The following is a 25,961-nucleotide window of genomic DNA, read 5'->3' as shown; positions in this document are numbered from 1 at the left end:
AAACAAAGGAAATACTTTTGAAACAGATCAGGACAGACTAGCTAGGAGGAGGATGTTCCTGATGGTAGGAGAGTCTAGAACTAGGGGCTGTGGCTGCAGGATACAGGATCATTTAGAACCAAGATTGGAAGAAATTTCTTCACCCAGAGGGTGGTGAACCTGTGGAATCTTCCACCACAAATCTGTGCAGGCCAAGTTATTAAATACATCCAAGAAGGAGGCAGGTATATTTCTTAATGTTAAAGGGATTAAGTGATATGGGGGAGAAGGCAGGGATGGTACTGATGTGAATGATCAGTCATGATCGTGTTGAATGCTGGAGCAGGATGGAAGAGCCAAATGTTCTACTCCTACTTTCTGTTTCTATCAGACTGTGAAATTAGTCTGGGTGACCTTACAAAGAGCAATTCATACTTAATATACCTGTAGCATCTTCCTGCTCTGTTAGCCTCTGCAGTCCTGTTCCATAGTTTTATATTCCTATCGCATTGTGCCAGTTGTGATTCAGTGGACCACATTTTTGCCTCTGGATCAAAAAGGTACAAGTTTAAAAATCAGCACTAAAATCTCATTGATACTCCACTGTTGTGTCATTGTATGGGATCAGATGTTATAATGAAATCTTCTCTGCTCTCTCAGGTGTGTATAAAAAGATCTTATGCTTATGAATAACCATAGGGATTTATTCTTGGTCAATATTCATCTCTAAAGTAGCATTACGAAAATAGATTATTTGGTCCTTATCATATTGCCACTTGTGGGAGCTTGTGCTGTGTTTCTTACATTATAACAGTGACTACACTTCAAAAATTATATTATGGCTCTAAGCTACTTCAGGTTATACTGGGGTCATAATTGATACCATATAAAAGCAAATCTTATCATTTTAGGGTTCTAATCTATGAATCTTTGGTTGTAGCCTTTGGTTTTATGCCCAGTCTAATTTCTTTGATTCTATTATAAGATGCCCAACAGGAATTCCCAGGTTTTTAATTATTCAGATATTAAAATCAATTCTGAAAAAAAGCATGTTTAAAATTTCAATCCTCTGCCATTCACTGACTGCATTTTTCTGGCTAAACAAAAGTTCAAATCTCCAAAATAATGCACAATACAACTTCAGAAATTTCAATGGTAATTGGTGTCATGGTGTTAATGTGTATTTTGTCTAACTAATTATAGGTTACTTTGGTTATAATAATGTGACAGTGATCCCTGCGGGAGCCACAAACATCAAAGTTACAGACAAGAGCAGGAATTACCTTGGTAAGTCAAACTTCTGAAGTTACAAACATTCAAACGTTGTTGCATTAATACATGCTAAGTTAGCTCACAATTCCCCCATGTTAACTTAAGTGATTTCATCCAACCTTTAATTCCAATGTATTGGTTTATTATTGTCACTTGTACCGAGGTACAGTGAAAAGCCTGTCTTACAAACCGATCGTACAGGTCAATTCATTACACAGTGCAGTTACATTGAGTCAGTACAGAGTGCATTCATGTAGTACAGGTAAAAACAATAACAGTACAGAGTAAAGTGTCACAGCTACAGAGAAAGTGCAGTGCAATAAGGTGCAAGGTCACAACAAGGTAGATCGTGAGGTCATAGTCCATCTCATTGTATAAGGGAACCATTCAATAGTCTTATCAACGGTGGGGTAGAAGCTGTCCTTAAGTCTGACGGTACATGCCCTCAGGCTCCTGTATCTTCTACCCGATGGAAGAGGGGAGAAGAGAGAATGTCCCTGGTGGGTGGGGTCTTTGATTATGCTGGCTGCTACACCAAGACAATGAGAGGTAAAGACAGAGTCCAAGGAGGGGAGGCTGGTGTCCATGATGCGCTGGGCTGTGTCCACAACTCTCTGCAGCTTCTTGTGGTCTTGGGCAGAGCAGTTGCCATACCAAGCTGTGATACATCCAGAATAGGATGCTTTCTATGGTGCGTTGGTAAAAGTTGGTGAGAGTCAAAGGGGACAAACCAAATTTCTTTAGCCTCCTGAGGAAGTAGAGGCGCTGGTGAGCTTTCTTGGCCGTTGCATCTACGTGATTTGACAAGGACAGGCTGTTGGTGATGTTCACTCGCAGGAACTTGAAGCTGTCAACCCTCTCGACCTCAGCACCATTGATGTAGACAGATGCATGTACACCGCCCCCTTTCCTGAGGTCAATGACCAGCTCTTTAGTTTTGTTGACATTGAGGGAAAGGTTGTTGTCATGACACCATTCCACTAAACTCTCTATCTCCTTCCTGTACTCCGATTCATTGCTGTTTGAGATACGGCCTACAATGGTGGTATCATCTGCAAACTTGTAGATGGAGTTAGAGCAGAATGTTGCAATTAGCTCAGGCAAGTTTGGTTTAGGTGGGAAAGAATCAGTCAGGGATTCTGCTCTCAGCCACTAGATAACCCTGCAGGTGCTTGCTCATGTCTATCATAGAACTCAGCTGTGTTGTCCCACTGATCAACTGACAAGAATAAAAACAGCTCCAGGCACTTCAGAAGGGTGTGATTAGATGAGAGGTGTAATTGGACACCAAACCCAACCTAGTGCTATTAGGAAGGGTTATAGATACCACAGTGGTGGTTACCGTACTGGTAGCCAGAAGCCTGGGCTACTGACTGAGAGACGCAAGTTTAGACCCTGTCGTGACAGCTGAGGAGATTTACTTTCACATCAATAAATATAGAAGTGAATATCTAATAGTGTTCATAGAACTATTGGATTGACAGGAAAGCCAATTTGATTCACTTAATGTCTTCAGGGAAGGAAATCTGCCCTCTTTATCCAATCTGGCAACATGTAACCACCCATCTACCAATGTGCTTAACTCATGGTCAAAAAAGCACAGAAACTGACCCCTCAGCACACCATGTTCAAGTACTCATTTATACTAATCCCATTTTCCAGCAGTTGGCTTGTTGCCTTCTATGCCTTGGTGATTCAGGTGCTTGTCTCAATACTTCTTGAATGTTGGGAGACTGTCTCCCTCCACCCCCAACCCTCAGGCTGCATGTTCCAGGTTCTGACCATCCTCTGGTGAGAAAGTCTTCCTCGGATCCCCTTTAAGCCTTGTAACTTTTAATCGGCCCCTGAATAAGCAAGCCGTTGGACAAGTTGGAATAGCCCTACCAGTGACATCCACATCCAGTGCATGAATTTTTGAAAAAAAAAGTGAACTTTGACAGGATCTTTGGATAACCCTGAATCTTTGGATCAAACTACAACCAGAATACTCCCATTCAGCACGAGTGACCACAAATGAATTTCCTCCCAAATACCTCTTTAGGAGTCTTCAATATTCACAACTCCATTGAGTTCCTCGCTGTAAGTTGCACTCACTTGTCTCCCCTGTCATTTCCAGCCTATCCTGTACCACAGCCCCATTGATTAAAAATCCTCCGCTTCATCCCCAAATCCCTTCACATTTTCAGTCCTCTCTGCTCTGTGACCACGTCCAGCTGCACACTGTTGCTTTCCAATTACTGGAACTCACTTTTCAAGCCATTGATGGGGGAGCCTTTTGCTACCCACACTTAGATTTCCCATGCTTAAGCCTTTCCCTTTGCAAAATCCCTCCCCATCTTCAGAAACCCTTTTGACCATGCCTGGTAATCCCTTTTATGGAGCACCTTGGGTTGTTTTAGACCCATGGAGTGGTACAGCACAGAAAACAGCCCTTTGGCCACAGTCCATGCTTATGTATACCACTTCCATTTACCCACATATGGTCTATAGCCTTTGATGCCTTGGCTGTTCAAGTGCATGTCTAGATGCTCCTTGTTATGAGAGTACCTCCCTCCACCACCTCCTCAGGCATCTTCTTCCAGATTCTAACCATTCTCCATGTGAAAAAAATTCCCACGCAGACCCCTGTAAGCCACCTACCTCTCACCTTATACCCCCTTGTTTTAAGGAAACCAAGGGGAAAAAAATTCTTACTATCTATCTTATTCATCCTTTGTACAATTTTGTATAACATTATCAAGTCACATCTCAGCCTGCTTCAGTCCAGAGAAAACACACCCAGCCTATCCAACCTCTTCTTGTAACTGAAATGCTCCAATCCAGGCAACATTCTGGTGAACCTCCTCTGCACCCTCTCCAGTACAATGATGTCCTTGCTACAGTGTGGCAACCAGACCAACTGATTAATTTCCAAATATAGATCAGAGGATCCAGATAATTACAGAGATCATGTGATCTTGCATTAGGGTTATTATTGCAGGCAAGAGCAATGTGACATCCTGAAGTTTGTTACAGGAGCAATGTTACATCGGCAACAGGAAATGAAGTTTCCTCCCTCAGGGACAAAATACTAGGCGTGCACTAAATATTAGAAACATTAATGTAAACGAGCTTGGGAATCAAGCAACCCTGTGAATTAAACTTACGACCTTCAGGTTAGGAGAGCAACGCTGAGCCATCAGACCACCAACTATAGATCAGGAAGCACTAATTAGTGGTTTTGAGATACATATGATTAATAACTCAAATTTCTTGCTGCCGGAACAAAGAGGCCTCTGTGTGTATACTGCAGAGCTGTCAGTGACATAAATTACCGTGCAGTGTGGATTCCAGAGTCCAGCTCAGTTCCTTGGAAGTTCAACAGATTCTTCTCTAAAGAGAAATCAAGATTCAGAATTAGAAAACTCTCCAGTTCAGAGTTGGGAAGAGCTAAACTCTTGCTGCAGTTCCCACCTGTCCATGTTGAAAAGTCAGGAGCTCTAAAGGTCTCTCCCTGGAATTTATAACCCCTGAACTTTCTCTTGAAACTCTTGGACCAATCGATTGAATACCTGTAATACTTCCTCATGTGGCTGTGTGTCAGTTCTTGTTTGACAAGTGTATTTTTTTTACTACATTGTGGTTACTATATTAATGCATGATGTTCTTGGTAGAACATAGATCATAGAACACAGAACAGTACAGCACAGAAATAGTCACTTTGACCCACAATCTTGTGCTGAACTAATTAAGCTAACGACACCTAAGTAAACTAATCCCTTCTGTCCATATCCCGCCATTCACTACATATTAGTGAAGCCTGTTACGTACCTCTGTTGTATTTGCCTCTACTACCACCTCTGGCAGCACGTTCCAGGCACCCACCACTCTCTATGTGAATAAAAGACTTGCCCCGCACATCTCCTTTGAACTTGCCCCCTCTCACCTTAAATGCACACCCTCTAGTATTAGACTTTTTGACCCTGGGAAAAAGATATCGGCTGTTTACTCTATTGATGCTTCTCACCACTCCAGAGAAAACAACCCTAGTTTGTCCAACTTCTCCTTGTAGCTTTCTAATCCAGGCAGCATCCTGATAAAAGCCCTTCTGCACCCTCTCCAAAGCCTCCACATTCTTCCTATATTGGGACAACCAGAATGCAATACTTCAGATATGGCCAAACCAGAATTTTTATAAAGCTGCAGGATAACTTCCTGACTCTTGAACTCAATGCCTTGACTAATAAAGGCAAGTATGCCACAGGCCTTCTTTTCTCTCCCATCAACTTGTGCACCCACTTTCAGTGAGCTATGTACTTGGACCCCAAGGTAGGCAAGATCTGATTGGATAAACTGATTTCTGTGGTTTTATTTTGGTGCTGATCCAAAAGTTTTATTTTAGTGATGAAACCAAAGCAAGACAGTTTTGGTATTGATTTATTATTGTCACTTGTACCGAGGTACAGTGAAAAACTTGTCTTGCATACCAATCGTACAGATCAATTCATTACACAGTGCAGTTACATTGAACTAGTACAGAGTACATTGAGGTAGTCCTGCCCCCATCCCAAGCACTCCATGTCCCCAACCTCTGGGTTAAATAGAGAGCAGCAGATAAACCATAGATGATGGCAAGTTAATTTGTAGATTGTTAGTGGAGACAAGATTGAGAAATTCAAACTTTCTTGGGATAAAGTAAGGGGCTTTGATGTTGATAAATACTGCTGATAAATAAGTTTCTTCCCAGTCATGTGTGCTAAATGAGCAATATAGCATTTGCTTCCGCTATCTCCGCCTGAAATTTGGTTCTACGCCCATGAAGCCAGTCTCCTGCCGTGCCACTGGAAATGGGATCTCCCAGCCTCCACTCCAGGGATGAGCAAGGAATCTCACCCTGGAGTTTGCGGACAATAAATTAATCGGATCTGATCTGAAGGTTCAGCGCAGATGGACCACTGAATGGCAAAAGATGTCTGAGTGAGAGATCCTGGAAAGCAAGGAAGTGGGATGGGTTTCTGGTTTACTCCAGGACTCATAGGCATGTGAATATCCAGAGAATGGAGGGATAAGTGACTAGTTTAGTTAGGCTTTTAATTATTAGTCTAATTAGTTTGGCACAACATGGTGGGCCGAAGGACCTATCCCTGTGACCCAGGGGAGGGGTGACTGCAGAAAGTTTGGTTCCTTCATAATTGTCTGCCAGACACACTGTAAATCCACTCTCCAAGCTACAAAGGAGGAACAGCAGCCTCTTTGATAAATGTAGCCAAAAATCTGTTAGTATCGTCCCTTCCCTAGGGCTCTCTGTACCTCATTGTGAAACGTATAACAACCACGTCAGCGACAATTCATCACTCACTGCCTGTTTAACTAAACCGCCCCACTATAGTGGTCTAGTCGGGTACAAAATTGAAACCTGACCCGACCAGCACCCGAGGGCGTGGTTCTTCTGGTTCCTGCTAGGCCCATCGTGTTTGGTTTGTGGGCAGCCTCTCCCCACTGTTAGTTTATCTGTGCTGGAACTTCGCTGGATTGTCGATTTCAAGAGCAATGCACGTTCTGTCAAAAGCACACTGCTGCTTCAACGCTCCCCTCCCCATCCAAGCAGTTCAAAGAAATCCACCAGGCATTCCAATATTCCCAGTGCATCTGCACATAATTTTAAATGAACAATATTCTGAAGTTATGCACCTTGACTTTTTTTTGGTCTAAGTTTTTACTTTTGTTTTTGAAATTTCAGTTGTGGCTTTGTCAGATCAGATGGGGTGTGAACTTCCCCAGGAATCTCAGTGATGGAATCACAAAGTTTACATCACAGAAGGAGGCCATTTAACCCATCACATGTGTGCTGGTTGAATGAGAGCTGCCAAGCATAATCTGACCTTCTTACATTAGTTCCAAAACTCTGAAGATCACAGCTTTTCAAATACACATCTAATTTTTTTTTTAAATACGTTAATGGTTTCTTCTTGAGCATGCTTTCAGGCAGTGATCTCTACCACCCTTTGGGTGAAAGGATTATCTGAGAATTATTTTAAATTTTGGGGCCTTAGATTTTGATCCCTCTGCTGAGGGAAATTAGTCCTTCCCATTTACCTAGGGCTCTCATTCTTTTATATGCCTCAATTAAATCTGCCATCAACCTCCTCTGTTCCAAAGGAAACAACCCTAGCTTATCTAATCTTTCCTTATAGCTAAAATGATGCACTCTGCTGTGGTGAATGTAAGATAATTACAGAAAATAAATAGGTTTTTAAAGGTCTACCTCCCAAGAGACTTGGATAATTCAAATTTTTTTTTAATGTTAATCTTTAGTTATTTTCTGATCAATTGTGATGAGTCAAATATAGTGAAGGTGTTTGGTGCTTCAGCATGCATGAGGGCCAGTTTAATGACCTCCTGCTGGTAGTGATGAGACCAAGGCTCAGGATTCACCAATAGGAGGGGCCAGCAAGGACTTGTCCAATGGTACATGCTGCAGCCCAGATCACAAGTTTGATAGCTGGCAGATAGTTGCTATTAATATCTTTTGCCATGTTGTGTGTTTAGAGCAAGTGAACAGGGACAAATACATTTGTTTTAATTTCATTATGAAAAATGATCTAAAATTATTAAATTTGGGAGTCTTAGATCTAGTCACAAAACATGATTTGGTGATACAGGGCTCCCAAGCATCTGGTGTTCACAAAAAAAATACAATGGAGGAGATCACAGGCATGTGGCCATTGATTTTATGTCCAAATGACTGCTGTTTCTGAGGGTACAAGCTCTGAAAGAAAGTTTGGAGTTCCAGGTCCTGGCACAATATGATCCATGTCATGAATATTGCCCCAGAATTTACTTTCAGCAGGAAGTAATATGCTCACCAGCTTCCTCAAAGAAAGCTGCTCAATCCTTGTGGTGAGGACTCTGTTCTGACACCTGCTGCTTTCAGATGTCAGTTCAAAGAGATCCTTGGAAGTCTGTAGCCGTGAGAACATGAAGCTCGAGAGCAGCCAAAAATTTCTCAAGACAATTTTTAGTTAGCATTTTAAGCATTATAGAGAATGCCAAAAATGATTGGATGATAAACCTGAAATATCAAACTTCTTTAAAAAAAATCCTTGAAATATTTGTGAAGGAATTCTAATCCACATGCATAAAATTAGTTTTTTAGGGTTATGTTATTTTCCAAAGAGAAAGCATTAATAAAAATGTGCTTGGACTTGATGCAATAAAGTGAAAGATTTTCAGAGCATTTTATATTTTCAGCTTTGTGGAATTACTTCATGAATACCTAAAAGCAATTCAGATCAAATACTTTTTCTTGACTGCACTGGAGAAAGCATGGCCTTTGGAGAAGGAGTGAAACACTCACACCATTTTTCAGATCTTCACAGTAAACCCAAAATGGTTCTTGATTTTACAAAGCAGTGACAGTGAATAGTCATAGCTTCACCTCATTACTGCTTCAAAATCCAAGCCAACTTTTCTGTATGCACAAGTTTAACATTCTGATTCCCCAACATGGACTGAGGAAATTCTGACAATTCCAAAACATGAGACTGTTTTCCCTCAAGGTTACTTAATGAACTTGACAGGTGTCACAGGTGGTTTTGTTCAATTAATTATTCTTAATTCCTCAGTACCACATTACCATCAGTGCCTTCCTTGAATTATTATCTGGTACAAGTTCTAACTTGGTAGGCTAAGTAAGTAGAACAATCAGGTAACAGCAGATGGGAAAAGCATTTGGTGAGAGCTTGCACTGGAATTTGGAGACTTGGTGGCTATGGAGGTTCAATGTATTTTCCATTGTTTAAAGTACATTTGGGAAAGGTGAATTGGACTCAAACTGCAAATGTCAGATAAAGTGGAAGGAACAAAGTGAAAATAATTAACCTTTTTGGTGCAGAAATTAGATTATGTACAATTATTTGTTTCAATGCTAAGCAACTGAAAATTTACTCACTCTAGAATGAAACAGAATAATGGACCATCTCTGGGTCAGTTCATGTCACTCCATAAATTAAGCTTTGCAAAGTGTTGTACTCGGGCATCTGAAGTGATTTATATTTTAGGCTGCAGGGTTATGTTTTATGTAATATTTAGTTTGGAGTATTGTGGCAGGGAAGTTATCCTGGAAACTACTTTTTTGGGCACTCCCAAGACAAATTGGTCTTTATAGCATGGCAGCAGTCTGGGACACCTCGAAGTCCCACACTACCTTTTACCATTTGTCACTGCCTCCTGCCATGTCTCCTACACTGTGGTACCAAACCCTCCAATCACTTTCCCACCAATTCACCAAGCCCTACCCTCCACACAATCCTGGCCCTGACCACCAACCTCTGCCCACCAACTTCTGTCCCCCCCTTCCAATTGGCCTAGCAAGCTCCAATTGTTTCCCATCAGGACCTTGATTGGACTTGTGACCCTGTGTTCTCCCCAATACAGGTCTGATTTCTACTGTACCCACCTGTCACCACTTACACTCTGACTGCCCCTCCACTCCCACCATCCTGACCATTTGATGGTCACCATTCCTGACCCTTATACAGGGGTCAATGATTCATCCTGACCTCAGTATGATTGAGCAGTTATATTTGTTCACACAAGTTAGTAATATGAAGTGTATTGTTTATGATATTTAAGCAGATAATAATCCACATTACCTCTGTCTCAGGTTATATAGAGAGCATGCAAGCCATCCATGTTTATCATTAATGAGTCTTGTGAATATATCCTGGCCAAATCTGGCTGAAGTGAGGCCTTAAAGATTAGGGCTCTTCCCAATGTAGCACAATGACAGTTGGCATACAATACCTGTAGTTATGTATACTCTGGAGACCTTGGCTCTAGAGAAGCAAGTTCAAATCCTTCCAGGCCATTGGGGGAATACATGTTCAATCAGCCAATTAAATTATTCTAGAATAAAAATAACAAATAGTGTCCTTTATTTAAAAGAAACCCATTTTGGCCTGCCATCTTTACTTGGCAGGGCCTGCACATGAATCTAGATCTGTAACAATGTGACTGATACTTTATGGCCTTCTGAAATGGTCTAGGATGACAATTGGCTCCAGAGCTGTTGGGGAGGGTAATAATTGTGGCCCTGCAACCAATGGCCATATTCTGCATAGGAATACAATAATTCTGTCATGATGTGATGTTATACTTTTGATTCTTTGATTATTGGCAATTACATTCCTGATTTATATTTTCTGTCTGCAGCATTAATAAATGGCAAGAATCATTATGTGATTAATGGGAACTGGATCATCGACAGGCCTGGTGAATATGAAATTGCTGGTACCAAGATACACTACAAACGTTCGGCTGGTAATCATGAGTCCATTGAGGCTGCAGGACCAACAGCAGAAGATCTCCATGTGATGGTACAAGTCTTTATGTAAAAATTTCAGTGATTGGTTACATATCTGTATGACTCATTGTGCAGCTCTTGTAACTTGCTGCGCCCCTACTGTTACCCATCCAATTCACTGTAATCCTTCATGGAAAGAAATTTTCTATCCTTACTTTGTCTAGCTTTTATGTGGGTTCAGAGCCACCAATCTCCTCAGGTAATGGGGGTGGATAATAAATACAGGCCTAGCCAGTGATGTTCACATCTCATGAAATAATACAAGTACATCTCAATGGTGAAATAAACATCATGATTAGAGGTACAAAAGACTGCAGGTGCTGCAACCCGGAGCAAAAAGCAAACTGCTGGAGGAACTCAGTGGGTCAGGCAGCTCCTGTAGAGGAAAATGGATAGTCGACCTGAAGCATAAACTGTCCATTTCCCTCTACAGATGCTGCCTGACCCACTGAGTTCCTCCAGCAATTTGTTTTGCACTAAACATAGCCATTGTTTGCATATAGAAGTGTGACAGATCCTTTATAGATCTGAGGTAGTTCACTGCATTGATGTCAAACCATTTTTAACTCCACAAAGAAGCCTTCCTCAACTCAGCGAAAGTTTAAAATTATCCTTTTGCAGTTGTCAGCAACTTATAATAGAAAAATTGTTAGCCTGACATGTTTACTTGGTCTCTAAATGTTCTCTAAAGTAAAAGATTTGGCAATAAACCAATTCCACTTCAGTAGGTGAAAGGCAGAGAGTTTCTCAGACAAACATCATTTATTAAGCCATATTTAGTCAGTAATTTCACAAAGTTTCTAGGAGTATTGATGCCCTCTGTCCACTGTTTACAACAAAATCACAAGCACCTGTGTAAAGAATGTGCAAATGATCTTGTAACTAAAAATAGATGAGCTTAAGCTTTCACCAGGCTTGTCAGTGTCCAGACACAGGAGCATCTTATCTTTCTGAATCGTCAAATAATATAGTACAGAAGGAGACCATTTGGTCCATTATGCCTGTGCCAGCTCTTTGAAAGAGCTTTCCAATTAATCCTCTGCTCTTTCTCCTCAGCCCTGCAACATTTGTTCTTCAGATATGTACCCAATTCACTTTTGAAAGTTATTACCAAATCCCCTGTCATCATCATTTCATGTTCGATCCAGTTCATAGTAATTTACTCACATAAAATATTGTCCTTACTCTCCTTCTGGTTTGTTTGCCAATAAAGTTCGAATATTCCAGCAATGACCTTCCTATCATTGGATCAGTTTTGCCACATTTACTCCACAATTATAAACATGTTTATTATATCTCCCCTTAGCCATCACTACTCTAAAGAGAACAACTCCATGGAGAGTTAGCATACCCACCATAACAAATATCTGTCTGTAAATAATCAGCTGTAACAAATCCATGCATGTTTGTGTAGAAAGAGTGATGATTAAATTAGTTGTAGCTCTTCAATGGAGTTCATCCCAAATGAACATAATCTTAAGTGATAAACTTTATAGAGTAGATTCTGAGGGAAAGACTGAGAAATTCACATTTTATGCAGCAATGGTGTTCAAATTATAGGAGGACTAAAGAATTTGCACTTTACTGCTGCCACAAAACAAATGTCATGACGTACAAGTCAGTGATAGTCAGCATCAGAATCAGATTTTTTTTAAACTACTTTTTTTGCACTAATCTTCACCCAGTGAGGTTTGGTATTTCATTGTGTCTGATCAAAGCACACAATGGAATCAGTTCCTCTATTCTTGCATACCACTGCAGTGTGAACCATCTCCCAACCTGCTCACTGACTGGGGTAAATCTACACTGCACAATAATTAGCATACACATTTTCCTACTATTTTGATAAAGGAGCACAAATGGTTTAAATAATTGAACAAAGAAACTGTGCAGTAAAACTCCAATAATCTATCAGGTTGTTCATAACTCCTGACGGTTCAGCATCTGGCTCACAGGGTGCTGATTCCGACACTTCCTTCCCACTTGCCAGGACACTTCTTTCCCACCTTCCCTTTCCACTCACCGGGACCCCAGGTACCATGTTCTCTTCTGACTCACTAGAACCCAGGTTCCTACCCACTCTTCCCACTTGCTTGGGCTGCAGTTTCAGTGCTCCCTTTAAACATACCAGGTTCACTGGGAAATATTTGAATACTACCCAACATCTAATAATAGTGAACTTGAAAACATGTTGGGAATACTATTATCAAATAACATCCAATAGTCTGGAAAATCTGCTAGTCCAGCACCACCAAATTCCCAAGTGTTGGATCATCGGATTTAAATAGTTAGTGCAATTTCACCCAATAGTTGAGAACATATTAAATTCAATCATGTGGACCTGGTAATCCCCAGATTCTGCAAGCATTTTGGTGCTTTCAGGCCAGTTTGTGGTATGATACAAAAAGTTTAACTGGAGAATTCCTTATCTGACCCAAAGCTCCCCAACTACTTGCAGTCCCATGAAGGGATTGAAGAATATCCTTTTTAAACTTTCTTGCCTAATATGTCTACATACTGTTGTCCATTTTTTAGACAGAACCCAAAGGCATTATCTGCAAGTCAAATGCAAACAGATTGGACTAATAATATAAAGGAATAATAAAGATATGTTGAACTAACTGGTTTGGGGAAAAAAGACATTATCAAATGAAATCCTACCATGCAATATTTATTGTTGGCTGTGGCTCAGTTGGTAATCTTGCCTTTGAATCACATTTTGGGGTTTGAATTGCATTCCAAAGACACAAGCACAAAATTTTAACCTGCCATTCTAAGGAGTGCAGCCCTGTTTGAAGATCTTATTTCTCAGATAAGATGTTTAACCAAAAACCCATCTTCCTGCTCAGGCAGTTATAAATGATCCCATGTTATTATTGGGATCAAGAGTATGGAGATTTTTCAGGCAACATTTATCTCCCAACAACATAATTAAAAGATATTCCCATAATCTCACTGTGGCTTGTGTCAGTTTGCTGTGAGCAATGTGTCTCCTGCATTGCCTTCATTACAACAGTGAGTGGACTTCTAAAAGTACCATTGCAGGTAGAGCACTCAGGTGCCCTGTGGTTATTAATGTGTGCTATATAAACGCAAGTCCTTTTATCTTCTTCCTGATTTGCATGATTTTTTAATCTGTTATTTTAAGAATCATTCATGAATCATTGATGAAGTAACAGATGAATGAAATGAATGCAGACCAAAATAACTCTGCATATGCTAATTCCACCCAATAGATCAGGTAACCAATGCCGACACTGGAACATCAAAAGGTCAATGTGTGTTACAGGTTCTCCTTCAAGCAGCAAACTCGGGAATTGAATACGAGTTCTGGCTTCCTAACGAGCGCTACAGTCATTACCAAGGTGGTCATAGTCCACTGAGACAACCTGAGACTGCTGTAATAGAGGCTGACCTTCCTCTGAGTTATCTGCCCTGGGCACAAACCACCACAACAGTCTCCACTACCACCACAACAACCACCAGAAGGCCAGCCTTCTACCCAGGTAGGTAGACAGCCCCTGCTAAAATCAACACCATTGCTCAGTTGTAACTTTCCTATTACAGGACTAGTCAGTTTCCAATTAGGAATTTGTAAAGCTACCGTAGGGGTTGGACATCTGAAATAAACTGGGCAATAAAATGCTGAGAATGTGGGGACCATGTCTTATCTTATTGAAACAGCCGAGTCTAAAGGGGTATGACAGGGTAGATGCCAACAGGTTGCTTTCCCTGTAGGGGAATCTAGAACTGGACCATAGTTTTATCATAAAGGATCCCCATTTAAGTCAGATGTGGAGGAGTTTCTTCTCTCAGAGGCCACGAATCTTTGGAATTCTCTACCCAGGGGAACTATGGCATCTGAGTCATTGAAGATTGAGGTTGAGATGGACAGAATTGCAGACTCTGTAGAAATCGGGGGTAATGGGGGAAGAGGCAGGTAAGTAGCTCTGAGCCCCCATTCGATCAGATTATTGAATGGCAGTAAATGAAAATCAAAAAACTGAAGATGCTGAAAATCTGAAATGAAAGCAGAAAAGGCTGGGAACATTCAGCAGGTCAGACAGCATTAACACTGAAAGTTCCGATGAAGGGTCTTCAGCCTGTAACATTAATGGTTTCTCTTTCCACAGATACTGCCTGTTTCCAACATTTTTGGTTTTTACTTTTGAATGGCAAAGCAGGTTTGAAGGGCTGTATCGCCTACCCCCAATCCTATTTCTACTTCAATCCTACTTATGCTCTTATTCCTTACAGACTCATTTGATTGATCCTAAACATTATAGTTTTCATGTTGTGGACCCAAACACAGATTTATTTATATCTTCTCTTCACCCCTCCCACCTATGTCCCTTCAGGCTGGATTTACCCTACACCGCGACCACCAGCTCGGCCTCAAGATACTCATTTTCAAAATGTGCTGCCAAGACACGAGACGAAGCCCGACCACCATCAGCCCAGTAAGTATGAGTGCCAGAGCACTGAAAAAGAGAGCTAGGCCCAACAAAAAGGCCTTGTGTATCACACCCAAGATATTACACACTTGGACGAGGATGGATGTTGTTGCAGAAGGTATCCTGATTCACTGAGGAAGAACCAACAGACTGGCTGTCAGTATTTACATACATCTTGTATATAAAGCAGAAATGTATACCACATGTCCTGAGATTTCTATACAAACATATGTCCCTAGGTAATAATTCAAAGGTAGAGGTAATTAGTTATTCATTTGCTGCCAAACAGATAGAAATGTCTTCTCTTATCAGATTCCCCAGGAGCTACCAACGCACCTCATTGTCAAGGGTCCAGTTAATCACTTTATCGTCTGCATTCCTGAAACAGATTGCAGTTTATAATTTTTGAGACATAACATTGTTAAAAGAAATGTTTGGATCTCGACACAAGATGTTCTGCCTGTGGGTAACCTCTGTGCTATTAATGCTTCTCCCCATCAGTTATATGGATAGATATACCAAGGGTGGGCTCAGTGATGGGTGACAGTAACAAATTAGCTGTGATCGAAGCTTCTCTGCAGCAGATATAGGAATATCATGGAGGGTGATGAGAGCGGTGAGGAGCAGTGATGGTGAACTTCATCCTCAACAATGCAGAGACTGGGCAATCTCAGATCAGCCACCTGTTATGCTCCCCAGACAACTTCCTTTGTAGTCAATGGACAGGAAAATCAAGCAGGGCGTTTAATGGCAGTGGTCCACCACACTCCATTTTGGCACCCTCATTCTCGTTTGCTTCCCTTCATGTTGCTATGACAGTTCAATTAGACCCATAAGGGAACAAAAGTTTATACTAAAATTGTGCTTTTGCCACAGACTCATACTGGTGAATGTGTCTGAAATATTTCACTACTTGCAAACTTTATTAACAGAATTATTTCTGTAACTGTACAGTAAGATTTTGCCTTTCAAAGGATCTATCCTCAGCCTGCCTGAGGCCTCATTCCTACCATGTTTCACTGTGTTTGGGGACTGCCAGGGGCCAGAACAAAAACATGGTTTCTTGACCCTTTATCTGTGCCCCAGGGAAATGCCTGCCTGCTTTTAACCGAAGGTCTCCTTAGACCAGCAGGAATTTGACAGAATGAAATTTGACCTCATTTCCCAATTTAGAATCACAGCATCGTTCTGGTGTAGAAGATCATCACTTAGTCCATCAAGCCCAGACTGGTTTCCCATAGAGCAATCTTGTCAGTTCCTTCCCTTTGTTTTCCACTTATAGGCCTTGAATTTATTTCTCTGCAGTAGTCTGTCCCGTTAGGGAGCCCTGGTTGCTTGTTTCCATCATCCTTACAGGCAGTAAATTCGAAATAATAATAAATCTTTGCTCCCTGGTCCTTGAAACATCAGTCAAATGGAACTTCTCTCCATTGACCCAATCCCACCAGGATCTGGTAGACACAAATCAAGTCTATTCACTCTCATCCTATCAGGATATCAATCTATCTGCCCCAAATATCAGTGGGCTATTCCTCTGGAAGGGGTGGATGGAGTGACAGGGAGCAGCTAGGGAGACAACATTATTGCATTCAACCTTATCTTTACTCAAGTCTATAAATGTGCACTAACCAGCACAGGTTACTAGATGAAGTGGCATCATCTGGGTGATATTTCCTCATCTCTAGCCCAGGACATTGCCACCAGCATTAGATTGCTTTCTTTCTGTGGGTGAGAGGATGGGATCGTTCTGATCAGGATTGCCCTTTTCAACTTCAGCTGGGACATTTTCTGTTCAGCAGTCAAGAGAAACATCTGTTGGTTTGATTTCCAGGACTCAGCAACATTTGAATACACTCAAAAGGTGTACAACAATGTGCTCTGCATTGGAGCCATTTGAGGCAGCTGAGCCTCACCTGGATGGGGTTTCCTTGTTGATCTTGCCTCTTATTGCCTACAGTCAGTTTGTACTCATGCAGCATCCATAACATCCCAGATCACTTCACAGGAATGTTTAGAAACCAAATTCACACCAAACCACATGGAGAGCTATTAGTACTGTTGACCTGGGACAAAAAAGTAGATGTTAAGGAGCACATTACAGAGGAAAGTGAGCCTAGTGAGGCAAAAAGGTTTAAAGGAGGAAGCTCAGAGATCAGCCCCCTCAGAGAGCACAGCTGTCAATAGTGAAGTGATTAAAATCCAGAATGCTGAAGAGACCAGAATGGAAGAGCTCACAAATCTCACAGGTTAGGGTTGAATGGTATGTTGTTTTCAAAACTGAGTCAATGATGACAAGATTCCTACTCCTGTTCCCTTTGGACAGGTTAATGTTTGTTAGCAATGATGAAATAGGACTCAAAAGCAGATCAGTTGGGATTTCCTTTAGACTCGTCTTTGGTTTCACAAATAAGCGTCAATATGCAATGAACATTAAAAGCATTTCTTGCCTCGCAAACACATTTCAGTATGGGAATTATAATCCTTCTCTAGCCTTCACCCACAGTCCTAATGAATCCACTCAGGGTCAAGCTTTAATGATCAACAATCTCTAGACTTACAATCAATGGTTGGGAGCAGTCAGGAAAATAATTTGTCAATGATTCATTTTTACATGACCTTAAGTACTACATTGTTTCCCTGGGTTTGAAAGATCATGCATATTTATTGAGGCAGCAGGTTAGAAAGCCTCTTGGTTGAAATCACATTGTGTGATATTAATCACAAACACATTAACATTTTCCTCTTAAGTGTGTTAATTAAAATAACTGAAAGTAATTTCACACAAACTTTTCCCCTCCAATAAAAGAATTTAAAATGACTTGAGGGAGACAATTTAAAATGTATGAATTCAGAAAAGCAAAGTTCATTTAGAAATCATTTCTGCAGTCTGGGAATGTGAAATGCACTGCTACAGTTGGCCACAAACTGCCATCACTGGATACATGTAAAAGAGAGGTTGATAGCTATCTGGAAAGGAAGGGTGGTAATGATTAGGGCCACTGTTTTCATTCTGTCCCTGACCCATGGTCAATGTGGGTGCGACTCCCTGTCAGACCGCTGAATCCAGGAATTCCCCTACAAAAGAAAGGGCATGAATTGAGATTAGAATGCTAAAGAGCATCCATGACCAATGGACACAAGGTCTGAAGGGCCAGTGGTCTACTTGTATTACTATGATCACATTAACAGGCTTATTCCAAACAAGCAATATTTCAGTTAACCCTACAAAATCAATTTTCAATGACTGAATAGCTATTTCATTCCCCATTAAATCAATTAGCATTGTGTTAGGGGTATGCATAGTCCTTTAAACTTGCCTACTGTTAGAGGGAGGGGGGTGTGGGGAGATCTCACACTGTACATTTCAGGGATCATCAAGGGTGAGGGCACTCATGCCCTTGTTTGCACCGCCCCCCCTCTTAATTGTACAGTAGTTTAACTGATTCATTGAGAGAAATAGTTAGGTGTGGAGCTTCTTACTTTGCTGTGTGTAGTTAAATCACAAGTGCTATCCCAGTTCTGAAGCCAAGCACCAAACCACCCCCAATACTCCTACTCCACAATGCACCAGAAGCAAGAGACCAAGTTGCTTCTATGGAAAGGGTAAAAAGGCCACTGACGTAATTTAGCACATGCTCCATATTTTGTGTTTGTAAAGAGAAACATAACCCATGCAAAAACAATACTGTTTAATCAGATAGTTATTGTTCCTGATATGAAACCAAAGCAATCCATGTGCCCTGGAACTGGGTGTCAGTGGTATAGTGTAACCTGATAAAATCTAACCTGCAGTAACATGCTCAGGCAAAGTTATTTCCAACAGTCAAAACACATTCCTTAGTCTTTCTTCTAAGGGTTTCTTGTCAGCTACTGAACTGTTAACATCTAGAAATACTGAAGATTAAAACTCCTATTATTTCCCTTCCATGTCTCTCAGTCTATTATTCCCACCACAGTATAATTCTCCCCAGGGTAGCTTGCTCCCTCAACAAGGACTTGCATTTCCACAATACCCAAAAAGTGATGTGGAAGTGAAAGGACAAGAGGGAAGGGATGTGGTCCCTAAATCTTTATGGTCACAAAAGAGGATGAGAGATTTCCATTGGGCAGGGGAGGGAATGGAGAAACCAATCCTGAAATTCATCACCTTGTAACCACTTTCCCTATTAATATGTCCATCTACAAAGCTTCACTAAAGTGACCCAATGCAGAGAACATTTTAATTGGTATACATATCCTCTTCTTTCTCCCATCTGGAATCAGAGAAAACTGAACTTGTGCAAACAATGTCAACTTTCTGATAGTCTAATAATCCTTCCCTCCTCCTTTCAGCAGGAAGGAGAAAAAATTAATTATTTAGTGCCTGAGCAAAAGCTCCCTCTAATAGCTGTTAGTATTAACCAACATATAGGACAACACTGAGACAAACAGATCTGATTCATGGAGGTAATTGCTGTCTACCTTTGATCTAGGTTACTGTAGAAGGTGTAAGAAATCAAAAGGAAAATCTCAAAGGATTCAACAGTACTGCCAGAAAGATTTTGGTAAGACTTCAATAAAACAAAGCCATTACTTTAAAAGTAACAGTACCTAATTATACAATCTGTAAATTATTTTCTGAGAAAGGATTCTAATGTGAGACTGAATCAAAGAATTGCAATTTGTCTGTTTCTTTAAAGTGAAGGTCAGCACTATTTAGTGAATTCACTGATCTTAAGAAGAACCCTTGCTCAAAGGAAGCATGGAGTTCAGAGTTCCACTGCAGTATGTGTCTTAAATGTGCCCTCTGCTCCCTTGCACTGAGACTCCTGCTGCAATGCAGGATCAGTGAGTTGCTTTTCTTTGTATCCAACTAATTTTAAGGAAAAAAGTAAAAGTTCCCAACTGAGTAAGTGGATTGCTAAAGCCCCCAAAAAGCCACATGCACTATAAAAAATCCTCAGCTAGATCTGGCTTGTCTCATTCTCAGCTCAGGGAGTAGGTGTTCAGCAAGAAGCCTTGATGTCTTTATACAAGTAAAGAGAAGAAAATCGACCAGGGTACCAGATGATCATTGTTCAATGTAACCTGTGTGTTAGTCATTGACTGGAAAATTTATATGATCACTGCCATTGATTCTGCTCTTTCCCTTGGTATCCTGCACTTAAAAAGGCATTACACAAGGAGATTCCACCCTCTGCTTATAACCCAAGCTTTCCAGTCCCAGTAACATCCTCGTAAATCACTCTTTTTTTTAAAAACACCCTCTCCATTTTAATCCTTCCTATAGCAGGGTGACCAGAACAGTACACACACCTCCAAATGTGGCCTTACTAACATTTTGTACAGTTGTAAGGTGACATCCCAACTCCTGTACTCAATATTCTGACTGATGAAGGCAAGTGAGCCAAACACCACCTTCACCACCCTGTCTACCCATGTTACCACTTTCAAGGAACTATGTACCCATACCCCTAGGTTTCATCCTGTTATAAACTGAGCTGAGTTAAGCAGAGATTTGTTTTTTCTGGCAAAGGAAGATGTAATTCTGGGAAGCTTGAGGAAGGGAACATGAGGAAGATTAAGATGTTTATAAAACATCATCCACTTTATTCTATGAAAGCGACAGGGCATGTTGAAAAAGTGGTTAGTTAAGCTTGTGGGATCCTGGGCTTAATAAATAGAGACAACATTCAAAAGCAGGAAAGTTATACTGAACCTGTGCAAAAAATTTGGTTAGGCATTAGCTGGAGTATTCCATCCAATTCTGATCACCACACTTTAGGATGGATGCTGAAAAGATTCATCAGAATGGTTCCTGTGACAACATTTTCAGCTGAAAGGTAAGACTCGAGAAGCAAAAGATGTTCACCTTGGAGCAGTGAAGATTGAGAGGAGGTTCGATAGAGGTGGAAATGACACATTTAGAGGGAAGAGTTCCAATCAGCAGACGATCCAAGGACCAGGGCACCCAGTGTAAAAGCTTCAGGAAATAGGCACAAGAGAATGTGATAGGTTTTTTTAAAAAATGCATTTTGTGTTTGTGACCTGGAACTCACTGCCAGTGGAGGCTTTCAGAAGGGAATCGGATCAGCACTTGAGGGAAATTAATTTGCTAGGCTATGGGGAAAGTGTGGATGAATGAGATTAATGGAATTGTTCAACAAGTAGTCAGCATGGATTCAATGTGTCTGATGATTCTGTGATTCGATGATTTCCTTCAGTTTTTCGCGGAAGAATCCTTGGGAAGAAAATTGTGGGTTCAGAGACTCGATACGATGTACAAGTCAAGGAAACATACAAGAACCTATATCCAATAGTTCACAGGGAATATGTCTGGGTGCCAAACACATGTGACTGTCCTTTCATTCTGGAGAAGCGAGAGTACATCATGATGGCGAGGCGGCACGTGAACTTTGAGCAGACACTGAATCGAATCCTTTTGGAACACAACAGCTTTGTGAGACTCTGGCAACCCAGGGAAGACTTGATGATGCGAGACATGGCCAAGTATTGCCAGCGGTACTCATAAGGAAATGTTTGTCATGCACAAGGAATTAGAACCTAATGCTTTTATGGAAAGAGCTCTTGACATTGTGTAAGGAAACTATATCATTTCATCAATTACATTTAAACAGCCACTTGAAGCCTATGTTATGTATCACTTTCTAAGCCAACAACAGCAGTCACTGGAAGATGTTATGCGATGATGATTCTGTGGGCTAAGGCAAAAATGTGTCGCACTGAGTTATGGGAAATGAGTTACTATAGCTGCTTTATCCTGGCCAAATTGAAGTGAAACAAAGCATGTCTTCATGTTGGAAGGAGCAGTCAGAAGATCTGAAGTTTATTTAGTCAATTTTAAACAGGACAGGTTTTGATGCCAGAAATGTTCTCTGTGATGAACCATTCAACATGCATTGTACCATTATACACAAGGTTGTTTATAGTGGCAGAAGCTATATATTCAAGGAAACAGCTAACCCAATATTACCTTGTGACTGGAGCACAATGATAGTAACACTGCTGAACCTCAAAGTAATGCACTTAATCGTTGCACCCCAGGTATTCAACACATCCATTCTCTGGAACATGCTTCCATCTTTGGACAGTTTTTCATTACTTAAAGATCACTGGTCTACAGAATACCTGACATGTTCTGAATTTTGGGTGATGTACTGTGTGCCTGGGCCAATCCTCTTATTTCAATTATTTAAGTTCATGTATTATCTATCTCACTAGTAAAATGAGGCTAATCACTTTGCATGGTACTTGACGTATCTAAGCATCAAAAACTTAAGAAAACATTTTATTGTACACCCTGTCATTAAAATTGTCAAATATTAATTATATTAAATCATTTCACCTCTGCCTTTCACATATATTCAACCATTGAAGACATTTAATATCATCTACAAGCAAGGACTATAAAAGTACCAAAAGGATCCTATTATGTTATATAACATATCTTTCACAACAAGATCAAAGACCTGCATTTGTGCATGTCTCTAATGGAAAATTAACAAGAGGATTCAAAAGTTGTGAATTAAAATAACCATTAATGAAATAATTTGTGGCTGTAGAAAATACTTATTTAGCAATTATTTGAGTTCCTTCATAAATTATTTTTTCGGTATTCTTAACCAGGATTGAACACAAGAACCAAGAGCAGGATTAGGCCATCTGGCCCACTGAGCCTGCTCCGCCATTCAATAACATCATGGCTGATCTGGCCGTGGACTCAGATCCACCTACCTGCCTTTTCCCCCTGTATGCAAAAACCTACCTAACTGTCTTAAATATATTTAATGGGGTAGCCTCTACTGCTTCCCTGGGCAGAGAATTCTAGATTCACTACTCTGGGAAAAGCAGTTTCTCCTCATCTCTGGCCTAAATCTATTCCCCCAAATCTTGAGGCTATGTCCCCTAGTTCTTGTCTCATCTACCAGTGGAAACAACCTTCCTGCCTCTATCTTGTCTGTCCCTTTCATAATGTTATATGTTTCTATAAGATTCCCTCTCATCCTTCTGAATTCCAGCAGGTATAGTCCCAGGAAACTCAGTCTCTCCTCATAGGCTAACCCCCTTATCGCCTGAATCAACCTGGTGAACTGCCACTAAAGCCAGTATCTTTCCTCAAGTAAGGAGACCAGAACTGCACACAGTACTCCAGTGCTGCCTCACCAGTACCCTGCACAACCTCCCTGCTCTTAAATTCGATCCCTCTAACAATGAAGGCCAACATTCCATTTGCCTTCTTGATAACCTGTTGCACCTGCAAACCAACCTTTTGAGATTCATGAACAAGCACTCCCAAGTCCCTCTGCACAACAGCATGCTGCAATCTTTCACCATTTAAATAATAATTTGATCTCCTATTTTTCCTTACAAACTGGAAGACCTCACAGTTACCAACATTGTACTCCATCTGCCAGACCCTTGCCCACTCACTTAACCTATCTATATCTCTCTGCAGACTCTCCACATCCTCTGCACAATTTGCTTTGCCACTCACTTTAGTATCATCGGCAAACTTAGATACGCTACATTCAGTCCCCTCTTCCAAATTGTGAATGTATTTCATGAACAGTTGCGGGCCCAGCACCGACCCCTGCGGCACCTCACTCACCACTGATTGCCAACCAGAGAAACACCCATTTATCACAACTCTGCCTTCTTTTGGTTAGCCAATCCTCTATCCATGCTAATACATTACCCCTAACTCCATGCATCCTTATAGACAAGTCTTTTATGTGGCACCTTATGGAAATCCAAGTATACAATATCCACCTGTTTCCCTCTACCCATTGTGATCATTATATCTTCAAAGAACTCCAGTAAGTTTGTCAAATAGGACCTGCCCTTCCTGAATCCATGCTGTGTCTGCCCGATGGAACCACATCTATCCAGATGTCTTGCTATTTCTTCCTTAATGATAACTTCAAGCATTTTCCCAACTACAGACATTAAGCTAACTGGCCTATAATTACCTTCCTTTTGCCTACATCCTTTCTTAAACAGTGGTGTGACATTCACTGTCTTCCAATCCACCAGGACCTGCCCAGAGTCCAGAGAATTTTGGTAAATTATCACAAATGCCTCCACTATAACTTCTACCATTTCTTTCAGTACCCTGGGATGCATCCCATCAGGACCAGGGGACTTGTCAACCTTTAGGCCCACTTGTTTACTACCTCTTTTGTGACAGTGATTGTACTGAGGTTCTCACTCCCCATAACATCTCTCTTTGGCATGTTAGATATGTCCGTCACCATGAAAACAGACAAAAAATAGTCCTTCAAGGCCTTGGCCATTTCCACATTACCCAATATTAATTTTCCTTCTCTTCTTCCAAGGGACCTACATTCACTTTAGCCACCCTTTTCTGCTTTATATAATTATAAAAACTCTTCCTATCTGTTTAGATTTTGTGCTAGTTTACTTTCATAATCTATCTTCCCTTATTACTTGTGTAGTGGTTCTTAGTTGCTTTTTAAAGTTTTCCCAATATTCCAGTTTCCCACTACTTTTGGTGACTTTGCATGCATGAGCTTTTAGCTTGATGTCTTCTTTCATTTCCTTAGTTATCCAAGGCTGGTTTTCCCCACTCTTACTGTCCTTGCTTTTAACTGGAATATACTTTTGTTGAGCACCATCAAAAATCTCTTTGAAAGTCTTCCACTTTCAAAACTTTGAAAGTCTTCCTCAACTGTCCCCACCATACAGCCTGTTTCTCCAGTCTTGGCTAGCCAACTCCTCCCTCATCCCATTGTAGTCTCCCTTGTTTAGGCATAATACACTGGTTTTAGATCGAACTATTTCACCCTCCATTTGTATGAGAAATTCAGTCAATCTATGATCACTCTTTCCAAGAGGATCCCTAACTACAAGATCATTAATTTTACCTGTCTCATTGCACAGGACCAGATCTGAGATAGCATTTTCCCTTGTAGGTTCACTAACATGCTGTTCAAGAAAGCTATCACTGATGCATTCTATGAAGTCCTCCTCAAGACTGCCTTGACCAACTTGAGTCACCCAATCTGTGTGGAATATAAAGTCCCCTATGACAACTGTTGTTCCATTCTTACATGCAACAGATATTTCTTGGTTTATTGCATGTGCCACTGTAATGTTATTATTCAGTGGTCTATAGACAACACCCACCAGTGACTTTTTTCCCTTCACTATGCCTAATCTCTACCCAGATGGGCTCAACATTCTGCTCCCTAGATCTTATATCATCTCTCGCTATTGAGATGATACGCCAGCTGCCTTACCTTCCTGCCTATCCTTCCATATTACCTGATACCCTTGGATATTTAATTCCCACTCATCTCCACCCTGCCACCATGTTTCTGTAATGGCCACTAAATCACATCTCTTTGTAACGATTTGTAATACTACAGGCTTTCAGACCAGATGTCCTTGCACTCATTGTACTTTTTGAACCTACTAACCTTTGTGTCCTTTGCATTTGACTTTTCTGTACTCCACTCTTACTTTTCACTTTTCTAACTTTTGCTCTGGTCTCTGCTTTACTTCCCTGTCTTTCTGCATGGATTCCCATCCCCCTGCCATATTAGTTTAAACCCTCCCCAACAGCACTAGCAAACAATCCCCTTAAGACATTGATCCCAATCCTGCCCAGGTGTAGACCATCCTGTTTGTACTGGTCCCACCTCCCCCAGAACCAGTTCCAATGCCCCAGGAATCTAAAACCCTCCCTCCTGCACCACTGCTCAAGCCACATAGTCATCCTAACTGTGCTGCTATTCCTACTCTGACTAGCATGTGGCACAGGTCGTAATCCTGAGATTATTACCTTTGAAGTCCTATGTTTTAAATCTATCTCCTTAGCTCCCCAAGTTTGGCTTGTAGGACCTCATCCCACTTTTTTCCTATTTTTGGTACCTACATGCACCATAACAACT

General features: G+C 40.9%; 1 protein-coding gene across 2 annotated transcripts in view; it reads left to right on the top strand.

Annotated features, from left to right (window-relative positions):
* Positions 1-22,591, top strand: part of adamtsl5 (ADAMTS like 5) — a 152,402-nt gene extending 129,811 nt beyond the window's left edge. Inside the window, exons 8-13 of one of the 2 annotated variants that reach the window (XM_052037871.1) lie at positions 1,183-1,266; positions 10,444-10,607; positions 13,884-14,100; positions 14,953-15,054; positions 19,521-19,592; positions 21,252-22,591. In XM_052037871.1, coding sequence (XP_051893831.1) covers positions 1,183-1,266; positions 10,444-10,607; positions 13,884-14,100; positions 14,953-15,054; positions 19,521-19,592; positions 21,252-21,559 — 947 coding nt within the window. In that variant the 3' untranslated portion in view covers positions 21,560-22,591. The remainder of the gene's footprint in view (positions 1-1,182; positions 1,267-10,443; positions 10,608-13,883; positions 14,101-14,952; positions 15,055-19,520; positions 19,593-21,251) is intronic. The other variant, XM_052037872.1, reaches the window with a different exon arrangement.
* The last annotated feature ends 3,370 nt before the right edge of the window (positions 22,592-25,961 follow it).

This window comes from Pristis pectinata, chromosome 24 (assembly GCF_009764475.1).
Source record: "Pristis pectinata isolate sPriPec2 chromosome 24, sPriPec2.1.pri, whole genome shotgun sequence".
NCBI lineage: Eukaryota > Metazoa > Chordata > Chondrichthyes > Rhinopristiformes > Pristidae > Pristis > Pristis pectinata.
Note: the sequence above shows the minus strand (reverse complement) of the source record. Positions and strands in the feature narration are given on the sequence as shown.